The sequence below is a fragment of the Diprion similis genome, chromosome 3 (assembly GCF_021155765.1).
Source record: "Diprion similis isolate iyDipSimi1 chromosome 3, iyDipSimi1.1, whole genome shotgun sequence".
Taxonomy (NCBI): domain Eukaryota; kingdom Metazoa; phylum Arthropoda; class Insecta; order Hymenoptera; family Diprionidae; genus Diprion; species Diprion similis.
The window spans coordinates 13,076,395-13,097,058 of record NC_060107.1 but is presented as its reverse complement, the minus strand read 5'-3'; the positions used below and the strand labels follow the sequence as shown (position 1 = coordinate 13,097,058).

The following is a 20,664-nucleotide window of genomic DNA, read 5'->3' as shown; positions in this document are numbered from 1 at the left end:
AATTAGTTAATCCACATGCGAAGTTCGTACAATTCATTTGGCCCTGGTTCGGCACTGCGAGGAATATTGACACTCTGATGAGTATTACGTCAGTTTGTAATGCGTTGTATGTATGTACCTACCTACTTTTGCCCTCTTACTTGAAATCAACTAATACTTTCGCACTCTTATATGCTGACACATCGTCACCGGCATTAATCAAAAACTGGAACCGAGTCATCGATTTCTTCGTATCAATTTATACGGTGTCACTTTTGTCGACTTCAACCGCATATACGTATAGTCCACGACTGAATGTTTTAATGCGAATGCACCAAAATTCAAGAACAAGAGCAGTTCTTTTGTCAGGGTCACCAAAATTTTGAGGTTATATCTGAATTTATGAATGTTGGTTACCCTGACAAAATAACCGCACTTCCTCTCGAATTTTAGCGCATGCGCGTTAAACCATTCAGTCGTAAACAATTCACTCTGTTTATGTATAATGTATGTACAAACTATACATAAAACATTGTTTTTTTTTTTTCTGTCGGTGACAGGCGATGTCTTTTATTTCAACGCACGCATTAGTTCGACACTCACACACGAATGCTAATTATCTGCTATCGTATATATCGCGTCTTCGAATGAATTATAATCATGATCGTAAATTCCTCGACTCTGACAAATGGCGGACATTACAAGATATAATGGGTATCATATTCGCTATTTGCGTAAATTGACTGAAACGTTGATATACATATTCAGGTATTCATTGTAAGTATTCTCAATCTATACAATGACCAGTACAATTTGTGGAAAAGCAGCAATTGCTACGTTCGTGCTCTTGTCGAAACTCGATTTCACCAAGTTAAGCAGCTCGATTGAACTCAGTCCTGCGAAGCTAAGTGGAGGCTACTTCAGTGAGGGTTCGAGACAATTAGAGGAGACGAGCTGGAAGGCGGCAGTCTTTAGAATAGTGGAATACAATATAGGTATATAGTGCAAGATCATAGCTGGTTCCACGTTTATCTCGAGAGATATATGTATAGAAATCATACCGGATCACTTATTCATCTTTTTCTCCCTCTTCCTCAACTTGAATTTCAACGTCAATTTCAAATGCCGCACGATATAACGCGATATCGTTTAAACCGCCTCAACGACGAGCCAGCATAAATATATACATCATTATTGATCCTCAGACCCGCTAACGAAAAGACTTGGTGATTCGGATTCTCGTGCATGTGGTGTTAGGTCGAAATACACTGCATGGGAAACGACTAATGGGGTTCGTCCTCGCGTCATTCCGGACGTCGTCAATTTTCTTACTGCCAAATTTTTCACCCATGAAAGGTGGGGGGATGCGATTGTTGCGTTGAGCGTCAGACAGAAGGCCCGATAGCCAATCCCGGTATCGCCTTGTTTACGGGTAACCCGTGGCAACATTCAATACGAATCCCCGAAGAAGGTCCCCCAGGTCAGAGCTTCCTCGGCAGCGGTAGTACCTCGGGGAATTCCACGGAGAAGCGTTGAAGGAGCGGTGAAAAATCACTTAGTCGTTTGGCCAGGCATGCGAGGGGCGGCGTGACGCGGAATCCGACGCAAACTCGGACTTCTAAAGTGGTACCAAATGGTGGGGAACCACGGATAACCGTTGCAATTAGAGGAAAATTGACCCGGTGACCTCGCAGTGTCTGCTGGCACCAGGTACTGGTTATAGATTACAGGGAGTTCGAGCGACGTCGTAGCGCAGTCATTGCCTAACAACTCCTGGGAACATGCACGAGGTTCGAAAACTCACAGTCGGTTAAACCCGGTGAATATCACAGGATGATTCCCGGTCCCCGGAATTTCCGGGGAAGCCGAACCTCGCGCATTCTGATAAGGTGGAGGTGAACGAAGACCGAGTACTTTTCACAAGGATGTTTGAATGGGCGGCGTGTGCTCGTGTCGCGGACGGGCAAGCCAGGTCAACGCTGGTTCAATCCTGGACCGAGTGATCAGTCAGGCCAGTAACCAGGATCAGTGCCTGCTCTATCGGCTGGCGAATTACAAGAAGGGGGGCGAGCTTATCGAGGCCTATAACAGCGGGGGTCAGCTGGAAGTCGAGAGGGTTGTCCGGGAACAGTTCAGCGTCCTGATGTACGCCGAGGGGAAGGGCCAGGTGATAAACAGGGCAGAGTACCTGAGATGGAAGTTCCGAGACCTGGAGGAAGTCATCCTGCCCATCGAGGCCTCGCTTTCCAAGTTCGACCCCCTCGCCCAGTGGAAGGACCACGACGCATGCTGGCAGATGCAGTACCGCGGCTCCCTCGGGGAGACCCTCCTCCACGTCCTAATCATTTGCGACACCCGGACGCACACCCGTGTCGCCCGCATTTTGCTCAAGTGTTTCCCTAAGCTGGCCATCGACGTCGTCGAGGGCGAGGAGTACCTCGGGGCCAGTGCTCTCCATCTAGCTATCGCCTACAACAACAACGAGCTGGTCCAGGACCTCGTCGAAGCTGGTGCCGCCGTCTCCCAAAGAGCTACGGGCAGCTTCTTCCTGCCGAAAGACCAGCAGAGGTTGAGACCAGCTCGCACCACCGATTACGAAGGACTCGCTTACCTCGGAGAGTATCCTTTGGCGTGGGCGGCCTGCTGCGCGAACGAAGGGGTTTACAATCTGCTCCTTGACTCCGGAGCTCATCCTGACGAGCAGGACTCTTTTGGCAATATGATTTTACACATGGTCGTCGTTTGCGACGAATTGGTAAGTAATAGGTATATACAATTTACATCCATACGCGATTAAAAGTAAAAGCTAATTTTCAATTCTTGAATAATTTTTTCTTTTTTTACGACCAAGTTCTTTATATTTTATTACGCTTGGGGCAGGCTGCCGGCTGGCTGTATTCAGATTACGATAACGTGGTTTTATGGATATCGTTGCAGTAACGTTTTCAATATTGTTAGAATTCCGAGGAAATGTGATGGAAGTTACTATCTAGTGTGATTATAATTGGCAATATTAAAATTTCTGGTTATTGCAATGTCTAGTCTGTTTGTTTAGTTTATTAAACTCTTTCAACTAAGTATGGCCTCGACATCAATTTATTGCTGCACGAATATCAAATTATTGCAATGTTTACATGCGAGTGATCATAATGAAAACGAATAGTAATACATATTAGACTTTCTGGTTACACTTACGAAACTCTTATTCATTTTGTACTCAGAACTATGCATATTTTTCGACTGTGATAGAAAATGAAAATAGTTCAAGACTGTATAGTAATCATAACTAGAAATTTCTACGGTAAGGGTTACGATCGTAATCTATGTATCCCATTAGAAATATCACGGGCACAGTGTTACGTACAAAAATTGACGGTCACTATTAAATTATGATTTGTAACTGACATTCAGTCTGAAAGTAAAATTGCTAGCCTGTAGACCAATTGATTGAGATTAAAATCGATGTATGGATAAATATGGAAACCGATCTTGCTTTGAATCGAAAAATGTCAAGCTGCAAGTAACTTGTAAGATTTTGGATATCAGTACACTTGTAATTTTGCTTCAATTTTTTTCTCTTGTCTCTTTGAATTACGATTTCTAAGACTTGTCAGATGTTATTAGAATATATCTGTCATATGCACGTTTTTATGAAATTTTTATACTCAACCTCACATACAGTGTTAGTCTCATATAATATTAACATGATCGATTCAAACTTCGAGGAAAATACTCCAGCAATATTGTTGACTTTGTACACCTCCGAAGCTGGATTCTGAGCGATTCAAGGCCACCGGTGTCGTCTGCTACGCAGGTTGAATAGATGGTAGCAGACGACACTGATAGCCTTAAATCGGCCAGAATCCACCTCGGAAAGTGTGGCTGTTTGATTTTTTTCGAACAAACCTTTAATCCAAGGGATCAAGCCAGGGATTTTTTTATTTTTATCTTCGTCCAAAATTTTCATATCCATACACGTGCCTCGCGACAACCCCTTTCGAACAGATCGGCGCACCCACAATTTAATGCTCCGATGTTTTATGTTTTTTTTTCTACAAAGTGTTTTGTTTCTGCTTTTTGAACGATTTTTTCCCTTTTTTTTCTGTACCCGTTATATGCGAATGGGGGGTCGTTTTATCAATTATTGGCGCATGATTGAGTCTCGAAAAATATGGATTTTACTCTGAATTGGACAGTCACAGTTTCCTGTGTCCGTTCACTGTGCAACATTCGAATTTATTTTCAATGCTGCACAGTTGAAGGAGATGCATAGCTGACGATTTGTACAGACTTTTGAACAATAAAAAAGAGAGATTCGCAAGTAATCAGGTATACATGTACACCGTGCAGCCCTTGTTTCATCAAAGAGCTTCACTATTTTATTGAGAAAAAATTTACTGAGAGAATTTCGAAGTGAGTCTAACGATAGTCGACGCGAATTTTCTTCTCAGTGAAATATTACATCTCGAATTTTTCTTCACGCTGTTATCGGATCAGATAATAATGATAAAATGAATATACGGTATTACAGATATCACTACGTATTGAGTATAGCATTACGAATCGTATTACCATATATGTATACTAGGGTGGCGCAAAAAAACCGACTATTTTTTTTTTTTTTGAGCCTCGTGTGACCAAATGTTAGTTTTTGATGTTTCAAGAGCCCACTCCAAAGGACAGTTCAGAAAAAACATTTTAAGAGATAGCTTCACATTTTTTAAAACGTCAGAAATCGTCGAAAATCAATTTTTTTTTTTTTAATTTTTTTTCCGTTACGGTATAATTTTATAGACAAAAAAAAAATAAGTTTCCGAAAGTTTCAGTTCAAAATTTGAATTTTGAAAGGTCACTCATAATTTTTTTTCAATTTTTTAATGCATTTCTGCAGATCTTTTCGAGCGACCTTTTAATATTCATATTAAAATTTCAGAAATTTTTTTTCTTTAATTTAGTAAGAAAGAATCGATTACAATACACCACGACATGAATTAAAAATCGAACAAAATACTGAAAATATAATTTTTTTAATTTAATTTTTTGACGATTTTTGACATTTTTAAAAATTTGGAGCGATCTCTTAAAAATTTTTTTTTTTTAGCTGTCCTCTGGAGTGGGCTCTTAAAACATCAAAAATTAACATTTTGTCACACGAGACTCGAAAAAAAAAATATTCGTTTTTTTTTTGCGCCACCCTAATGTATACGTCTTCAGAAATATCGTAATGTCAGCAAACTATTAATTACTTTGGAATTTTGTAACTTAGCTTCCCCCATGAATTACAATGGTGTAGTTTATCTTATTCGACACTGCATGAAGGCTTGTTTGTGAACACAATATCGGAATGTCAAAGCATTTCGGAGAACGTGTCTTACTTAGTATATAAAGAAAGAAAATAAAGTAGGTATTGCATTTGTGTCAATGTTGACATATTTCGTTCGACAATGGTAAACACGCGATGTTTGTATTGAAATAATACATTTCATTCTTGCGATTGACCTTTTCTGGAACGTTACGATATCTCAATATCAATGTCTATGGATTATTCCGTACCGAATCGACCAGTAATCAAGACAAGTTTCTACTTAATCCATTAATTTGTACACTTACGTATCTTACCAGCGAGAAAAATTTATTCAAATCAACCATTTTAAGGCGGTGTAAAACAGGGCTGTAACCAGATAAAAACGAAAAGGGTGTGGCAAGCAAAAGTTTTGTGACACCTTCTATTTTAACATCAATTTCTCAGAAACTATTGTTCTTACGAGTAAAGTGCACTAGAACTTCTCGAACTGTACAAAATTCAAAGTCATATATCATCAGAACCGTTGAGCATTCGTGAACCAAACAAATGGGAAAGTTGAAAAGAAAAATGTGAAGCCTAACCCTCTTCGATTTTCGAAATTTTCGTCTATTGCTTTCAAAAGTATTTTACTCGGAGTGTGCGAATAATTTACCTTCGGGAATTCAATTTTTATTTAACAAACTTGTAACGAGATATTCGAATAATCCATTCGAATTTTTAAACACACGATTTTCCTTTTCTTTTTCAAAGTCGACTTTTACTGCAGTTTTTTTCATTTCCAAAATTTGTCAATTGTACCAATTTATTGATCTTCAAATTGTAATTTAATCAATAATTTCTACAAATTACATTCAATTACCCGTCAAAAAGAATTTCAAAATTCGTGCCTTTCCTTCGACTGTGTATATATTCCAAAGACAGAAAAAAATGGAAGATTTGAGATCTGAGCTGAAGGATTTGAATACCAAAACTGTTCCATTAATTGACACGAATCCCAATTGCTTTGATATTCGATTCGATTCGATTCGATCACTATTCGTCCACCCCTATACACTTCACCCCTATAATGGTGGGAATGAATTTAGGAAAAGGTCGAGGTCATACTTGGCTGGGTGCACTGCGCATTTCCCTGAAATAACGAACGTCGGTATTTTGATATCCAACAACGGCAGCTGTGCCATAGTTTATGACAGGCGAAGGAGCCCGGCGTAACGGTTGGTCACGGCCGGACTTAATCAAGAGAACACGCCAGCCGACATTGTCTCGTAGATCTTTTCCAGCTACCGCTGGCCGGCATGGCACGACGACGGTTCGCCAGGGCGGCGTCGATTGCTTTCGGCCAGCAGATGATTGAACTAACGTCATCTTCCAGGACATGTTCGGCTACGCGTTGAGGCACCCGAAACTGCCGGCTCGTAACGGAATCGCCAATTCTGCTGGGCTAACGCCTCTCACCCTGGCCTGCCAGCTGGGGCGTGCCGAAGTCTTTCGGGAAATGCTGGAGCTCTCGGCCCGAGAATTCTGGCGCTACAGCAACATCACGTGCTCCGCCTATCCGCTCAATGCTCTGGACACCCTCTTACCCGACGGCAGGACAAGTACGTTGACGAGGATTGATTCGAGCTGCGCACCAATTTTCGGCTACTCCGTACAGGCGCAGTCATTATGTGGGTTTATGGTACCTAGACTGGACTGGACCCCACTATTTTCGACAATCGATTCGGGGTCTTCTTCAGCTTTTTATCTTTTTTTCGCACTCGCGGTCCCCATTTGTTGTCTGCGCGAAGAAACAAGTGTCGTCGCTTGTGGCGAAAGATGTTAGGTTATGTCGGTAGGGTAACTCAAAAAAAAGTGAAAAGAGTCACTTCACTTAGGTTAGGTTAGTGAGTGACCAAAAAATTACTGAACTCGCTCTCTACTTACGTTTTAACTGCGCAATGAAAATATATTAAGTTGATGTGAGAACAGAGTCACGTGACCGATTTAAAAGTATTTTTACAGTGGAGACATGAACAAGTCCATTTTTGGTGGCTGTTTTCGTTGCGTAAAGTGATGCTTTACACCGTCAAGATCGAAATTGGGGCATAAAGTCTTTAAGACGCAACTTTTTCGGAGTCATTGAAAAGAATTGGACTATCCGTCATCCTCGAAAAATTTCCGAATTCCGCCACTGCGAGCGCTGTAGTTAATTGTGGTTCTTGCCGAAAATCATCGTGCATACAACGAATGAGAGGATTTTGATTACGCGGGGGAATATTACGACGAGCGTTTGAGCTCGCGACAAAATTTTCTCGAGTTAAAATCAGTAGCTTAGTCTCGTTTCTCCTTGGCGAGACTCGCGTAACTCTTTTTAAAATGGGTAAATGGCCCGAGAATTTTGGCTTACATATTCTAGGAGAAGTCTCATAATAAATAACACAAGGCTGAGAATGTCAGTTTCGTTGATCCCTTTATGCTGCGCAATATATCAAAGCGTTCCTCCTGCCCAACCACCCTCTTTCCGGCTTGGGTCACTGTGTACATTGCACCAGAAACCAGAAGGGCGCATGTCGCGACACAGCAATCAGCCTCGAAAATCAATAATCTAAAGTGCCAAATCTATAGATTGTGCTCAACAAGCTGCGGCTGGAACACGTAAAAATTTTCAACCCTCGTACCTTGCACGAGTATTGCGATAATGCCATGTCGATGAATTGATTCGGGCAAATTCTGACAGACGCTGACAAGTGTACCAGCACGACAAACGGTGACACGGAGTGTACAAGCCCAGCTCATTACAGATCTATTGACGCGAATCCACTCGTTAATCGAATAACGGTGGGCTAGTCAAGTGAGGCCAATTACACTAAGCTCGGTTCACAGCCCGTGAGGACACGCCATCTTCGCTCGTTTGACCAATCTGAAAACAAATAAAGCAAAGACCATTTCAACCGTTTTACGGTAATTGTTACCCGCTACACTATGTGTACATTAGGGTGGCGCAAAAAAAACCGACTACTTTTTTTTTTTTTCGATTCTCGTGTGACCAAATGTTAGTTTTTGATGTTTTAAGAGCCCACTCCAAAGGACAGCTCAAAAAAAAAAAAAATTTTAAGAGGTCGCTCCAAATTTTTAAAAATGTCAAAAATTAAATTAAAAAAATTATATTTTCAGTATTTTGTTTGATTTTTAATTCATGTCGTGGTGTATTGTTATCGATTCTTTCTTACTAAATTAAAGAAAAAAAATTTATGAAATTTTAATATGAATATTAAAAGGTCGCTCGAAAAGATCTAAAGAAATGCAGCAAAAAATTGAAAAAAAATTTTGAGCGACCTTTCAAAATTCAAATTTTGAACTGAAACTTTCGGAAACTTATTTTTTTTTTGTCTATAAAATTATACCGTAACGGGAAAAAAAATCAAAAAAAAAAATCGATTTTTGACGATTTCTGACGTTTTAAAAAATGTGGAGCGACCTCTCAAATTTTTTTTTTGAACTATCCTTTGGAGTGGGCTCTTAAAACATCAAAAACTAACATTTTGTCACACGAGACTCAAAAAAAAAAATAGTCGGTTTCTTTTGCGCCACCCTAGTGTACATACTTACGTATACATTTCATTCGTGTTACGTTGCTAATATCCGAAATTAACGCCTGTGTACTTGACCATTCGCAGAAGAGTGCTTATCTTCCAGATCCCGATATACGGTTACTATTCTCATCCCAGTTTTCTCATACGAGTCGTGGATTATTTCCATCGTTCCTACCTTCCATAACAATTTCTTTGAGATATCCATGCAAGTTAATTTCGTTGCATCGATCTGGCTCAAGGCGTTCTTTCTCCGGTGCAGCAATTTCGCGAAAATGGAAAATTTTCTTTCCGTTCCAATTTGCCTCAGAGACGTAGGGTAGATAAGACGCTGCTTCTGCGCCTCAATTCGCCAAGCTCACTGCAGCGCAGAGCCTCCGGCGATTTCTTATACCGACACAAATTAAAAAATTCTCCTTTCAGACTGGAACTCGGCACTATTCATAATCCTGAACGGTACCAAAGAGGAACACTTGGACATGCTCGATGGCGGTATAATTCAACGTCTGCTTGAAGAAAAGTGGAAAACTTTTGCCCGCGTGAGATTTCGATTTATTTGTACGGTAGACATGAGAAAAAAATCTCTTTCAATGGAGCCACTTTTGAAATCGAATCTGCTCTTGCTTTAGTGAAGTCTGCAATACATCTTTCGATGAATATTGCTGTAAGCAAATACTAAAACCCGGCCTGTCACAAGCACACTCGTTGTATCATCAGCTGAAAATACACAAACATCATAATTACATACCAAAAGCACATGGCAGTGTACAACGAACCATCTAAGCAGTAAAATATGACGGAATATTGTTCAGCGGCAAAAGTGGCCCTTTGAAGCCGAGATCTTATCATCCGGAACAGACGTGCAAAAATCTTTTCGTTATGTTTTTAACAGCTTCAATTTCTAAAACGACTGGTTATCCTAATTTTCCATTTGGTGTCGTTGTCATTGGCGGTCTACTTGCGACCCGAATACGCGGAATCGGACCTCCTGGCCTGGCCGGAAGACCCAACAGACGTGGCAAGAACCATTGCGGAAGCCATCACAGTTCTTGGAGTCCTCAGCTACATTCTCGTACAGTTGGGCGGCGAGGTTATCAACATCGGACTTCTGTCCTTCCTCAGGCAACTGGTACGCGGCTCTGATGCTCATTATTTTCTACCTTCCAAAGTTGTGCCTGCATAAGTATAGTTCTACTCGTCAGCTCATGCGTTGCCTAAGTGCAAAGCTAGGTACAACGTATAGTCAGATACGAATACGTGACGCATACCTCGAGCAAAGTGATTTTGCCTGGAGAATGAGTCTTACGACGATATTATTGTCTTTGGATTGAGCGAAATACTTATATCCCGGATAAATTATCGCGCTCTTTATTTCAAACCCTCAAAGTGCTCCTTTATACTGACTAATTAACTTGTTATCCAATTACAGTTCAGTTACGTTACTGTGTTTGACAATAACAAGGTCCGATAGGAAAAGGCGATTCTGGAAAATGACGAAATCCATACCAAGCAAGTTTACTTGCCTTTGTTTTTATATAAATATATACAGTAATAAAGAGGAGTGAAAAAGAATCGGAAAAAGAACATGCGATCGTAATTAAACAATCTGATACAAAGACTATAGACTTATCCTGTATAATCTCGCGAAGGCACGAGGTGAATTGGAAATCAACGCGTCTTGTCAACTTCGTTGAAATTCAGTGTGCGTGGGTGCCAATAAAGAGGCAAAGAAACAATTTGAGCACGGGTACCGCGGAACTTGAATTGCAATCGCTGAAGCGTGTGCTTTGAATAGAATTAACTGCACGGCATTATCGCAATCTGAGCGTCATACCGCATTCCGCACTCTTGTTCCATGTAAGAATTGACCTGAACCTCGGTCTGTTTAAAGCAGAATTAATTTTTCTCTTATATCGCAGAGTCACGAGCCCGCAAAACTCATATTCTTGGTGAGCAATCTGTTGATTCTCACCTGCATCCCGTGCCGACTTGCTGAAAACCGTTGGGCCGAAGATGCGATTTTGATTGTGGCTGTTCCTGGCTCATGGTTTCTCCTCATGTTTTTCGCAGGGTAAGAAGATTTAGACAATCTTCAATCATTGCACATGAACATCTTCATCGTCCAATTACCAATACTTGCAAAAGCCCCAAGAACTGGAAATTGTCTGGAAGTCTACTGGCGTAGACTTGCTTGTAGATACTTAAAGGCCATTACATAGAGTTAAAATTTGCAGGGCTGTACGGCTAACCGGTCCTTTCGTAACGATGGTCTACAGCATGATAACCGGTGACATGTTGACGTTCGGAATGATATACACCGTTGTGCTTCTTGGATTTTCCCAGTCTTTCTTCTTTCTTTACAAGGGGTTCCCTAGGGACAGACATTCCCTCTACGACTCCTATGCTTCCACTTGGATGGCACTGTTTCAGATTACCCTCGGAGACTACAGCGTGAGTAAGACGTAACATCTCTGTACTTAAGAAATTAGAATATCCATATTACGTGCGCAAGACGGGAAGCATATTTAACCGCATGCAAAACTCTGGGGTATTACGATTGCGGTGAACCTTGTGAGATAGTTAACATTTAATATGAATTCCAGTACACGGAGCTGGGACTCACGACGTACCCGAATCTGAGCAAGACGGTATTTGCAATTTTCATGGTTCTGGTACCCATACTATTACTCAACATGTTGATAGCCATGATGGGGAACACTTATGCTCACGTCATTGAGCAGAGCGAGAAGGAATGGATGAAGCAGGTTCCTGTCAAACGATAAATAATCTTCACGCTAAGATGGATCGTCAATTTTAAAATACTTCTTCAAGCTGACAGCTCTTTCGGATACTTGAAAGAGAAGTCTTAAGTTTTATTTCGCGACACCATACTCGCAAAATTTGTTATATTCACACAGTAACGTTCAATCAAATAAGACGTTGCATGTAGAAACAATTAACGAACATCTTTTGCTAATGAAAGGTCAACGCTGTCTATGACACGAAAATCGGAAAATCTCTTTTGAGGGAGTTTTAAATCCAACAATTACTGTTTCAGTGGGCTAAGATAGTTGTATCTTTAGAACGTGCCGTTTCGCAAAAGGAAGCGCATAATTATCTGCAAGAGTACAGCATCAAGCTCGGCCCGGGTGATGACCCGAATAATCCTGCCTCCGAGCAACGGGGCGTTATGGTTATAAAGAGTAAATCCAAGACGCGAGCAAAACAGAGAAAAGGTGCAGTCATAAACTGGAAGGTAAGCGAATTTATTATGACTCAGTTTGAATACACCGATCGCCGATATCATATATGTATATAATACACCTTGCGATGCGCGTTACGCAGCATGTTGGAAAAGTGACTATAAACGAGTTACGAAAACGCGGTATAACTGGGGAAGACCTTCGCATCATCATGTGGGGAAGAACTTCATTCTCAACGCCTGTACGAGTTCCAACGAGGTACTGTTTCCTGCACTTTGGAAAGTTACACTTCACTTAGTTCATCATTAAGGTGCTCATAAAGAAGCGTGGTACACTTCGAAAACGCGGGGAAGCAAAACTCCTATACCGCGCAAGCGATCAGAGTGAAACTTGGGCAATTAATGCCTTATTTTGGCAAAAAGTGGAGCGACTTTTTACTTTTTTTTAAATTTGGGAAAAAATTTTACAGATTGGTTACCACCCACAGAAAGTGGCCAAATTTTCACAGTTGCACTGAATGGATCGAACTATCCGGTACGATGCCACTCGGCGGTGATGAAACACACATTTTGAGCCCAGTCCCATGAGATTTGATAGTGAAGTGACGAAATGGCAGCTGATCTGGTTTTCGATTACGAAGAACACCAAAATCTCATTTTGGTGACATTTGTGGGTACTTTCTTACCGACATTACACGCAAACATTACCCGCGTAATGCCAGTAACAAATGTCGCCAAATGAGATTTCGGTGTACTTCATAAGCGAAAACCAGATCAGTTGCCATTTCGTCATTTCACCATCAAATCTCATGCGACCGGGCTCAAAATGTGGGTTTTATCACCGCCGAGTGGCATCATACCGGATAGTTCGATCCATTCAGTGCAACTGCGAAAATTTGGCCAATTTCTGTGGGTGGTAACCAATCTGTAAATTTTTTTTCAAAATTTTGAAAAAGTAAAAAGACGCTCCACTTTTTGCCAAAATAAGGCATTAACTGCCCAAGTTTAACTCTAATCGCTTCAGCGATATAGGAGTTTTGCATCCCCGCGTTTTCGAGGTGTACAACGCGTCTTTATAAGCACCTTAAGAAACTAACCTACAAGTTTTTCCGCATGATGAGTATATGAAAGTACGAACGTACTTCATTTCTCAGTACTGCATCAACCGAACCCGTGGGAGTTACGGCGTTAACTGGTGGATTCGGTGACGCTTTGTCAGCTGCTCTTGACGTGATGGCATTCGCCCATGATCTGGATATAACCAAAGCTACCCAAGGCATACCAACGACGGCGAATCCGATCGGGGGAGCAAAATTACCAAAAACGCAACAAAAACCGCAGCAACAACAACAGCAACAGCAACAGCAGCAGCAGCAGGTGACCCAGAACGCGCAAGGTGTAATCGGAAAATCTCCAGGGATTTCGGAATTGATTGAAAAAAAAGCAATCATCGCTGGCAATTCCGACCGAAAGCCGTTTATTACAGACACCCGTGAGTTACATAAGAATTCCGTTAGGGTTAAGACTATCGGGGTCTCTCTTCCCGCGTAATTTGACCGTTTCTTACGGTTCAGTTGTAGATCTATTCGGGGTACGATTGGAGGATAACGAGACTCCGAATTCAAAGCCACCAGTGATGGTGAACGAAAATCCGGATCCACTGCTCGATCTCGTTATCACAGCTGAAAATCCGACTTGTGATGACGCAATCTTATTAAACATTGCAAAAACTGCTCAACTTATATCCGAAGTTGGGGACGTCCAGGCACTTCAGGATCATCAACGCCGATCAATTACCAAGCTTCTACCATCCTCCACTGTTAATACGAAAAAACAATTCCTGATCGAATCAAGCGATAACGACATTCTTGGAGGTATGACTTTGCTTTTTTTTTTTCTCTCTTTACTTGCGTTTTCGCCGCCAAATCCACCCTAATTTTATCACCCGAATACGCATCGTAAAATTGAGATCGTATAGCACAACTTGCAACATACTGTACAAGAAATCCATCACCGTGGAAAGAGAACCCGACGTTATTATCGAAGGTATTGAACCGGAACACTCAGTACGAATCAAGTGCTCGATGGTTCTTCAGGAATAATGTGAAAAAAATCTCTCTTTCACCCCCTGCCTTTCAGACTCCCTTGAAATCTTTGCGAGGCTATTAATTTCGATGCTATATACTTGCGGACAATGTTCGGTAAAACAAAGATGGCGTCGTTTCTTTTATCCTCGCGCGATCTAAGCTCATCGGTTACCATCCAGATAACATTCTTCTTGGCACGGAATCACGACTGCGGCGGATCCGATCTGCCAGCAGCAGACTCGCAGCCAGTAGAAAATATTCTCACCACGGAGATGAAGACAGCTCCTCGTCCTCACCTACAGGTGACTTGACCGCTGGCTATCGTCGGCTACTCAACGAACCGGAAGAAAAACCTACAGAGATACAAAATGACATTCAGAATATTTCCACCTCGTCAAAGACTCCGTCGACGATTAACGGTGTCAACGGACACACGGCCAAGGGACACAAACGAAGGACTGTCAAAACGGCGAAGAACAGGTATTCATTTCACCTATGAAAACTAATAATTGAGAATCATTTCAGAATTTCTCTACGATCAAAGTCACGTGGTGTTAAATTTCCCTGACATTTAAACCTCAATCTCGGTAAATAATTCGGTAGTTTTGAATTTCGAAGGGGATGCAATTTAGAAGCTTTGATGACACGTGAACTGATTCCATTGTTACCAAACGTTTTCGTTCATCATTAGACCCCGTTGAAATTGATCTTATTTTCAACTCGTCGAGGGTCGATTATTCGCCATGCGATTTGTGGTTTGTGTTTCTCAGAGTGGCACCGAAGGACGTGGAGGGACACGGTAAGAGGAGGGAGAAATCGGCTGGAGCAGAGGCTCCTGCTGCATCCCCGGAGTCTTCACCAGATCCATTGGAACCCTGGAGCACGCGAGGAATCACAGACATGAACACAATTCTAGCCTGGAAGGAAAATTCCCCGGAAAGTCCGTAACCTAGGATCGTTTTCCCTCCAAAATCACCCGGATTTCACGGGAGGATTCCTCTCGAATCGCGGATTTCAGGGATCAAAGATCTCCCGAGATGATGATGACACCCCCGGGATATAGAGAGAAGGTTCGCTTCCGACCAGGGAATACCAATTGCTAATTGGGTCGTAAAATATGGGCTCAAATATTCGTGTGATTTTTTAGTTGACCATTTTTAACGAATAAAAAGTTACTGAATTGTTGTTAATTTGTTGGCCAGACGCGAACGTTTCCACGAACCACTTCGAAGTCCGTATCAAAATCGAAGCACTTCGCGTAGCTTTTACACGTTTAAAAATCGCCCATTTTAGGTGGCAGGTAGCTAGCTGGATATGGAGGTACAAGATTGATTTTCAATTTAAAACTATACTGCTACTGTAATTAGGTGTACATACATGTAGCGTGGATAGTCACTGTTCCTGAATATCTGCATACATATATACAAGTTTCACTGCGGCCAACTACCATTGAACTACCTCTGAACTATCGATTGAAACACCCGACAATTTCTCCGACTCCGTTCACATATGTATAATACACTATACATAGAACGTAACGCGCCCCCATAGGTACGTTTCGTGTAAATTGCACAATATGTGCTCTACAAATTTCAGATTCACACCTGCCGCACTACTAGGATGTTTTTAACAACAAATTGTCGAGTAAAATTTTGTTGAAAGTACATTTTAAGCCCAACGCAGAGGTCTTATGGGTTCTAAAAAGTCAAAGTCGCGCTAACTAATTGCTGATCTCCCATCCTTAGTTCTTATGGGGTCCTTGTATGGGGCCCAATGGAACTAAGAACGCGAGCCAAATACCAACTTCGTATGTGGCGATAGATTTGAGCGACGTTCATGTGTTCGTTGAAATATTTATGACGATTATTTGTACCTCTATTTTCAGAATTTTGTCATAAGGTCAATTATAATGTACACCAGTTTTATAATAAGTATAAAAACGATGAAAATCCAACTAATTAATATGATGTTATTTAATTATACCCGTTAGTTGTGAGAAAATAAATTTTAATCCCGATTTCTGATCGGGTTAGATATTTTCACAAGACATTACAAACGATGTTGTTAATTTTAAAATCACAACGGTTTTATCGAAAAATCATTACATCCGTCTTGTTTGCTTTATTCTACTTTTTATCCTCGCCCGTTTAATCGTTCCACTCAATACTCGACCGTGTTAAATTACACCCAGAACGAAGCACTGATCACACGTAAACCGATCAATGTTCGTTTTATTTCAAGCATCGGTTTCGACTTTTAATCGAGTGAGTGTTACGTGTAACCACGTATGCTTGTTGGGTTGTAATTATTCGATCACGTATAGAACATCGTTCTGACAAAATGAATCAACGCAATTCCCGACTATTTTACTTCTGACAACTCAAGTCCGAGTCTCGACGAGTAATAAATAAATAAAGCTAAAGCCAAGATTTGGCTTATTCGATTTATTGATTACGGCATGTGATTACACGAAACGCGCCACTGTCTGCTCAATTTTTCATCGCTTCAGTAATTATTCAACCATCGTTCACAGGTTTAATCTTAATGTGTCGTACAATGAGTCATGCGATAAGCTGTTACGTCGATATCAGAGTGAGGACAAACATTCCTGTGATTATATTATACCGTTAATTGATTTTCCACTTCAATTTTTTCAGGTACACAGAAAAACGAGACGGTCGTTCAACATGCTGATTGATTTCCCATTGGAATAGTTTCGGCCAATTAATCCATGGGAAAGTTGACATTTGACAAAACACCATTTGTTCCGACTTGGCTTACTCTTTGAGCACGGGATACTGTAGAAATGATAGCAATCAACTGGCGAGAGGTTAAAGTAGATAAAAGAGAAGGGTGAGACGAGGTCTCGGTTAATCGTATTGCAAATTTATTCCATTCCTACTTCTTAAGCCCTAATCATTTCTCGTTTATACTGAGAAATGAAATTTACCCATCCCGCAGGCATAACGATGGAATTGGCGTTACTCGATATGGGGATTGTTCATGTACCAACCGTGGAAAACCATCGACATTTCGATAGATTCAAAATACCAACTGCATGGACGATTGCTTCCGGTTTTGTTTTTTCGTGTTAGTTTGAGAAGATTCATCGCCCATGAAGAAACTTTGTTTTTATAACTCAATGGATTTAGAAGAAGAATTTTATTTAAAAAGATAGAACTTTTCTTCGATCAAGAAATCAACATTTTTCACTCGAGAAAGTCATTTCAACTGACGGGCTAATCAGAGTAAAATTAATCACTAGTTTTAAGACATGATAATAAAATTATCAAAAAAATCCTAACAGATACGAAGAATATAATAAAACCACAATTTAAAAAAAAAAAATTTTAAACTTTTGTAAAAGTTATAAAAGTTATAAAAGTTTCAAAATATCGCGTGTAAAAATTCTTTTGAAGATAAATCTTTTCCGATTGCTGCACAAAGAGTTTTGAATCAAATTACACGTCAATAAACTCCCTAAAATTTACAAAAGTTCAACAACAATTTATCCTCGTTAAAACCAATAAAGGAGAAATTTTTTTGAGAACTTTATCATCGACTTCACCCAAGATCGAAACCCCCTAAAAGACACCGACGAGTCTTTCATCTGACTGTATAAGTTCGGAATGGTCAACTTGCCGGATTCAAAGTCAGAGTGATTAAATCCTAAATTCACTTCGATTGGACGCAATTTCCGGGGTTGGAAGTGGAGATAACGTTGTGCGGAAAATCCACGAGCACCTTATCTCGTACGTAATGTTGTGGCTACAGAGTCCTGGGAATCCGCCTCGGGGACTTTCTCTCTCTCTCTCTCTCTCTCTCTCTCGACGCTACTACCTGTTGTTCGAATGCGAATTGTAGGCCATGCCCGTTCATTTTGAAGAAACGGATGCCCGTACCAATGAGAACCCGGGCGACACGCACGGTCTTCGACGACTTCAACGAGGACATTCGGCCGTCGCCAGGAGGTCCTTCCAGGATCGTTTACAGCCCGTGAAGACCTCCGTGTAAGGCAAGCAAGCCCGACCCCACTGGACCCTGGAGAACGCGTAGAGGTGTTTATCTGCAATTACCGACCAATGGACCGGACCTTGGCCGAGCCACTTTACGAGTTCACCGTCCATCCCAAGGATTCCTCCCAGTGGGACAGTTCGTGGCGTAGAATAGGACTCCATTCGATGTACGTGAAAATTAACCTTTTCATGCTGACAAGACGGGCTGGAGATTTGCTACTTATTGACGTGCCATTGGCAAATTATTCAATGAAGTCGTCGCGACTAGCCTGAAACTATGATGTATTATGCAGTATATATATATAGCTATACTGGAATGACGCGAGAAGTTTAATTTTAATTCTTTGTCTGGTCTGTATTGGAGTCGGTTTCATTGATTCTTCCAGGGACTATTAACTGATAGGGAGTCGTGGGAAATTATGCTGAAGGGGTGTCCTGGTCCATTTTGACGTTGACGTGTATGTCTCGAAATATTGAAGTCCAGGTATCGCAAACGTGAAAAAGGGCGCAACAGCTTTATTCTATAGGGAATTCTGAATAGAAATAATCGAATTTATTTTATTTGACGAAATCGCAATAGGAAATTCGTAGAATTCATACCATTTTTCTCTGTTTCTGTGTCAAATAAAAATACGTTGGAATGTTTTTGTTAGGAATTGCGTATAGAATTGGGCTGTTGTGAACTGTTTCGCGTTTGAGATACGCGGACTTCGATATTTGGAGATGTAAACGTCAACGAGAAATGAACCAGGACAACCCCTTAAGATAATTATTTTGAGTATATAACAAATTGCGTGAGTAAAACTATTATCTTTGTTTCAATTAGTATATGGGACTGATACTTGTACCAATAATTTTTTTTTCGACTTCTTAAGACTGTTTTTGAAAAAATATTGCTATATTTACATCAATATGGTTGTTTACTGACTCCGGAGTCAATAGAACATCCTTTTTAAAAAGTTTATAATTTACATTGAAGTTATTGGAAAAATGCACGAAACAAAAATTCCTAAATGTTGAAAATTTTGGATGGTGGTTTATTGTAATTTTATTAACAGAGTGCTCTTCATAGTTTTTCATTTGACTTTCGTTATCGGTAGAGACAGGTAATATCGAGTATATAGTTTCATTACTTTCATATATCTCAATGTATAATAGATTGTAATTATTACTAATAAGTGAATGCAGGTTATGTGCAAATACGATTCACGATACTCAAATTTCATTTGAGTATTTACGACATTTTTTACTTTTGCACATATTGCAGCAACCATTATCTCGTCTTTTGTCAAGGTCCATGAATTTTATGAAATAGTTGTGACCATAAGCGCTATGTTAAAAATCCAATTTTTATAAAGCTGGCTCTCCAGTTTTTGGCTGATAATCTGATCTGATATTCAACAAGGAGGTTGACTTCATTGCTGTTAACAACAATCCAAGTCTCATATACAGCCAAGGGCTTTGGATTGACTAGAGAACCACGTTGAAGGGATGAGTTAGAATATTTTTCCCCAAAAAATCGTTGGCGCGATATCACGTACGCGTGTTCGATTATACGGCGAGAAGGTTTGTAAAGTCAAATCAAAATTGCAAAGCACCCTTGGGATGCTTCGCATTGAGACAGAGGAGCAATTTAGACAACATTTATCGGAAAACTTTTCAAGTAGTAAGAGCCAAATTTGTTTTTTATTTTTTTTTTTATTTTACCCCAAGTTACACTCCCCTTCTGGTGAAAAATTATCAGCACTCCGTGGAAAACTTGAGTCGTTTCGACAAAAATAAAAGAAATTGTATGAAAGTAGTTAAATACGGCTACCGACTTCATTTCATCAATTATATCGTTGCTCTGAAAGAACGATATTTCTGTTCAAGGAGAGAATCCTATGTGAAAGTTTCACGGTTATGTTCCGGTCGAGAGAAAAAAATGTGGACATTTTATTTCCGGGATAAATTTAAATAATGTGACTTGAAGAAAAAAAAAAAAAAAATGAATGAATGAATGCAAGCACCACCACAATTGCCATTCTCGGTAATATATGGACGTTCTATCAAATAAATCCGGTGGGGGAAACTACAGAAGAATACTCCCCGAATTTCCTGTGTTCACTTTCGTCAGACGAGGCGACTTTGAAACTCCCCGCTTCGGAAATTACATTCAAACTTCCGAACGAAGAGCGTCTGGCAGTTTGCAGCTTCAGTCAATTATACATCAAGTCTACGCGCCCAAGAAAGCTGTTTCACTCTGAGATGTAATTTAATATGGAAGACGGTATTAAATGTATAGAGATGGAGCACCTTCGTCAGGATTATTATTGCGTATCGGTTTCAAAAAAATAAAAAAACATCAGGATTCTAGTACGATGCACGGGTAGCATAATCAAAGCATTTGTTCAACGGTTTTTCTATTTCTTTTTTTTTTTATTTATTTATTTTTTTTTTCTTTACATTTTTTTGTTCGTACTTGAAGAGCATTGTGTCGTGCTCAGGGAACCCTGGTGAATGGAGA

At 40.5% G+C, this 20,664-nt stretch overlaps 1 protein-coding gene across 1 annotated transcript; it reads left to right on the top strand.

Annotated features, from left to right (window-relative positions):
- Positions 1 to 1,291: 1,291 nt before the first annotated feature.
- On the top strand, positions 1,292 to 15,953 carry LOC124404286. Its single transcript, XM_046878309.1, has 13 exons — positions 1,292 to 2,734; positions 6,657 to 6,882; positions 9,277 to 9,392; positions 9,746 to 9,982; positions 10,773 to 10,924; positions 11,088 to 11,304; positions 11,457 to 11,618; positions 11,912 to 12,109; positions 12,199 to 12,314; positions 13,210 to 13,547; positions 13,630 to 13,929; positions 14,322 to 14,622; positions 14,913 to 15,953. Exons 1-13 carry the CDS (start codon positions 1,913 to 1,915, stop codon positions 15,088 to 15,090), a joined length of 3,363 nt encoding a protein of 1,120 aa, XP_046734265.1. The 5' UTR covers positions 1,292 to 1,912; the 3' UTR covers positions 15,091 to 15,953.
- Positions 15,954 to 20,664: the final 4,711 nt, after the last annotated feature.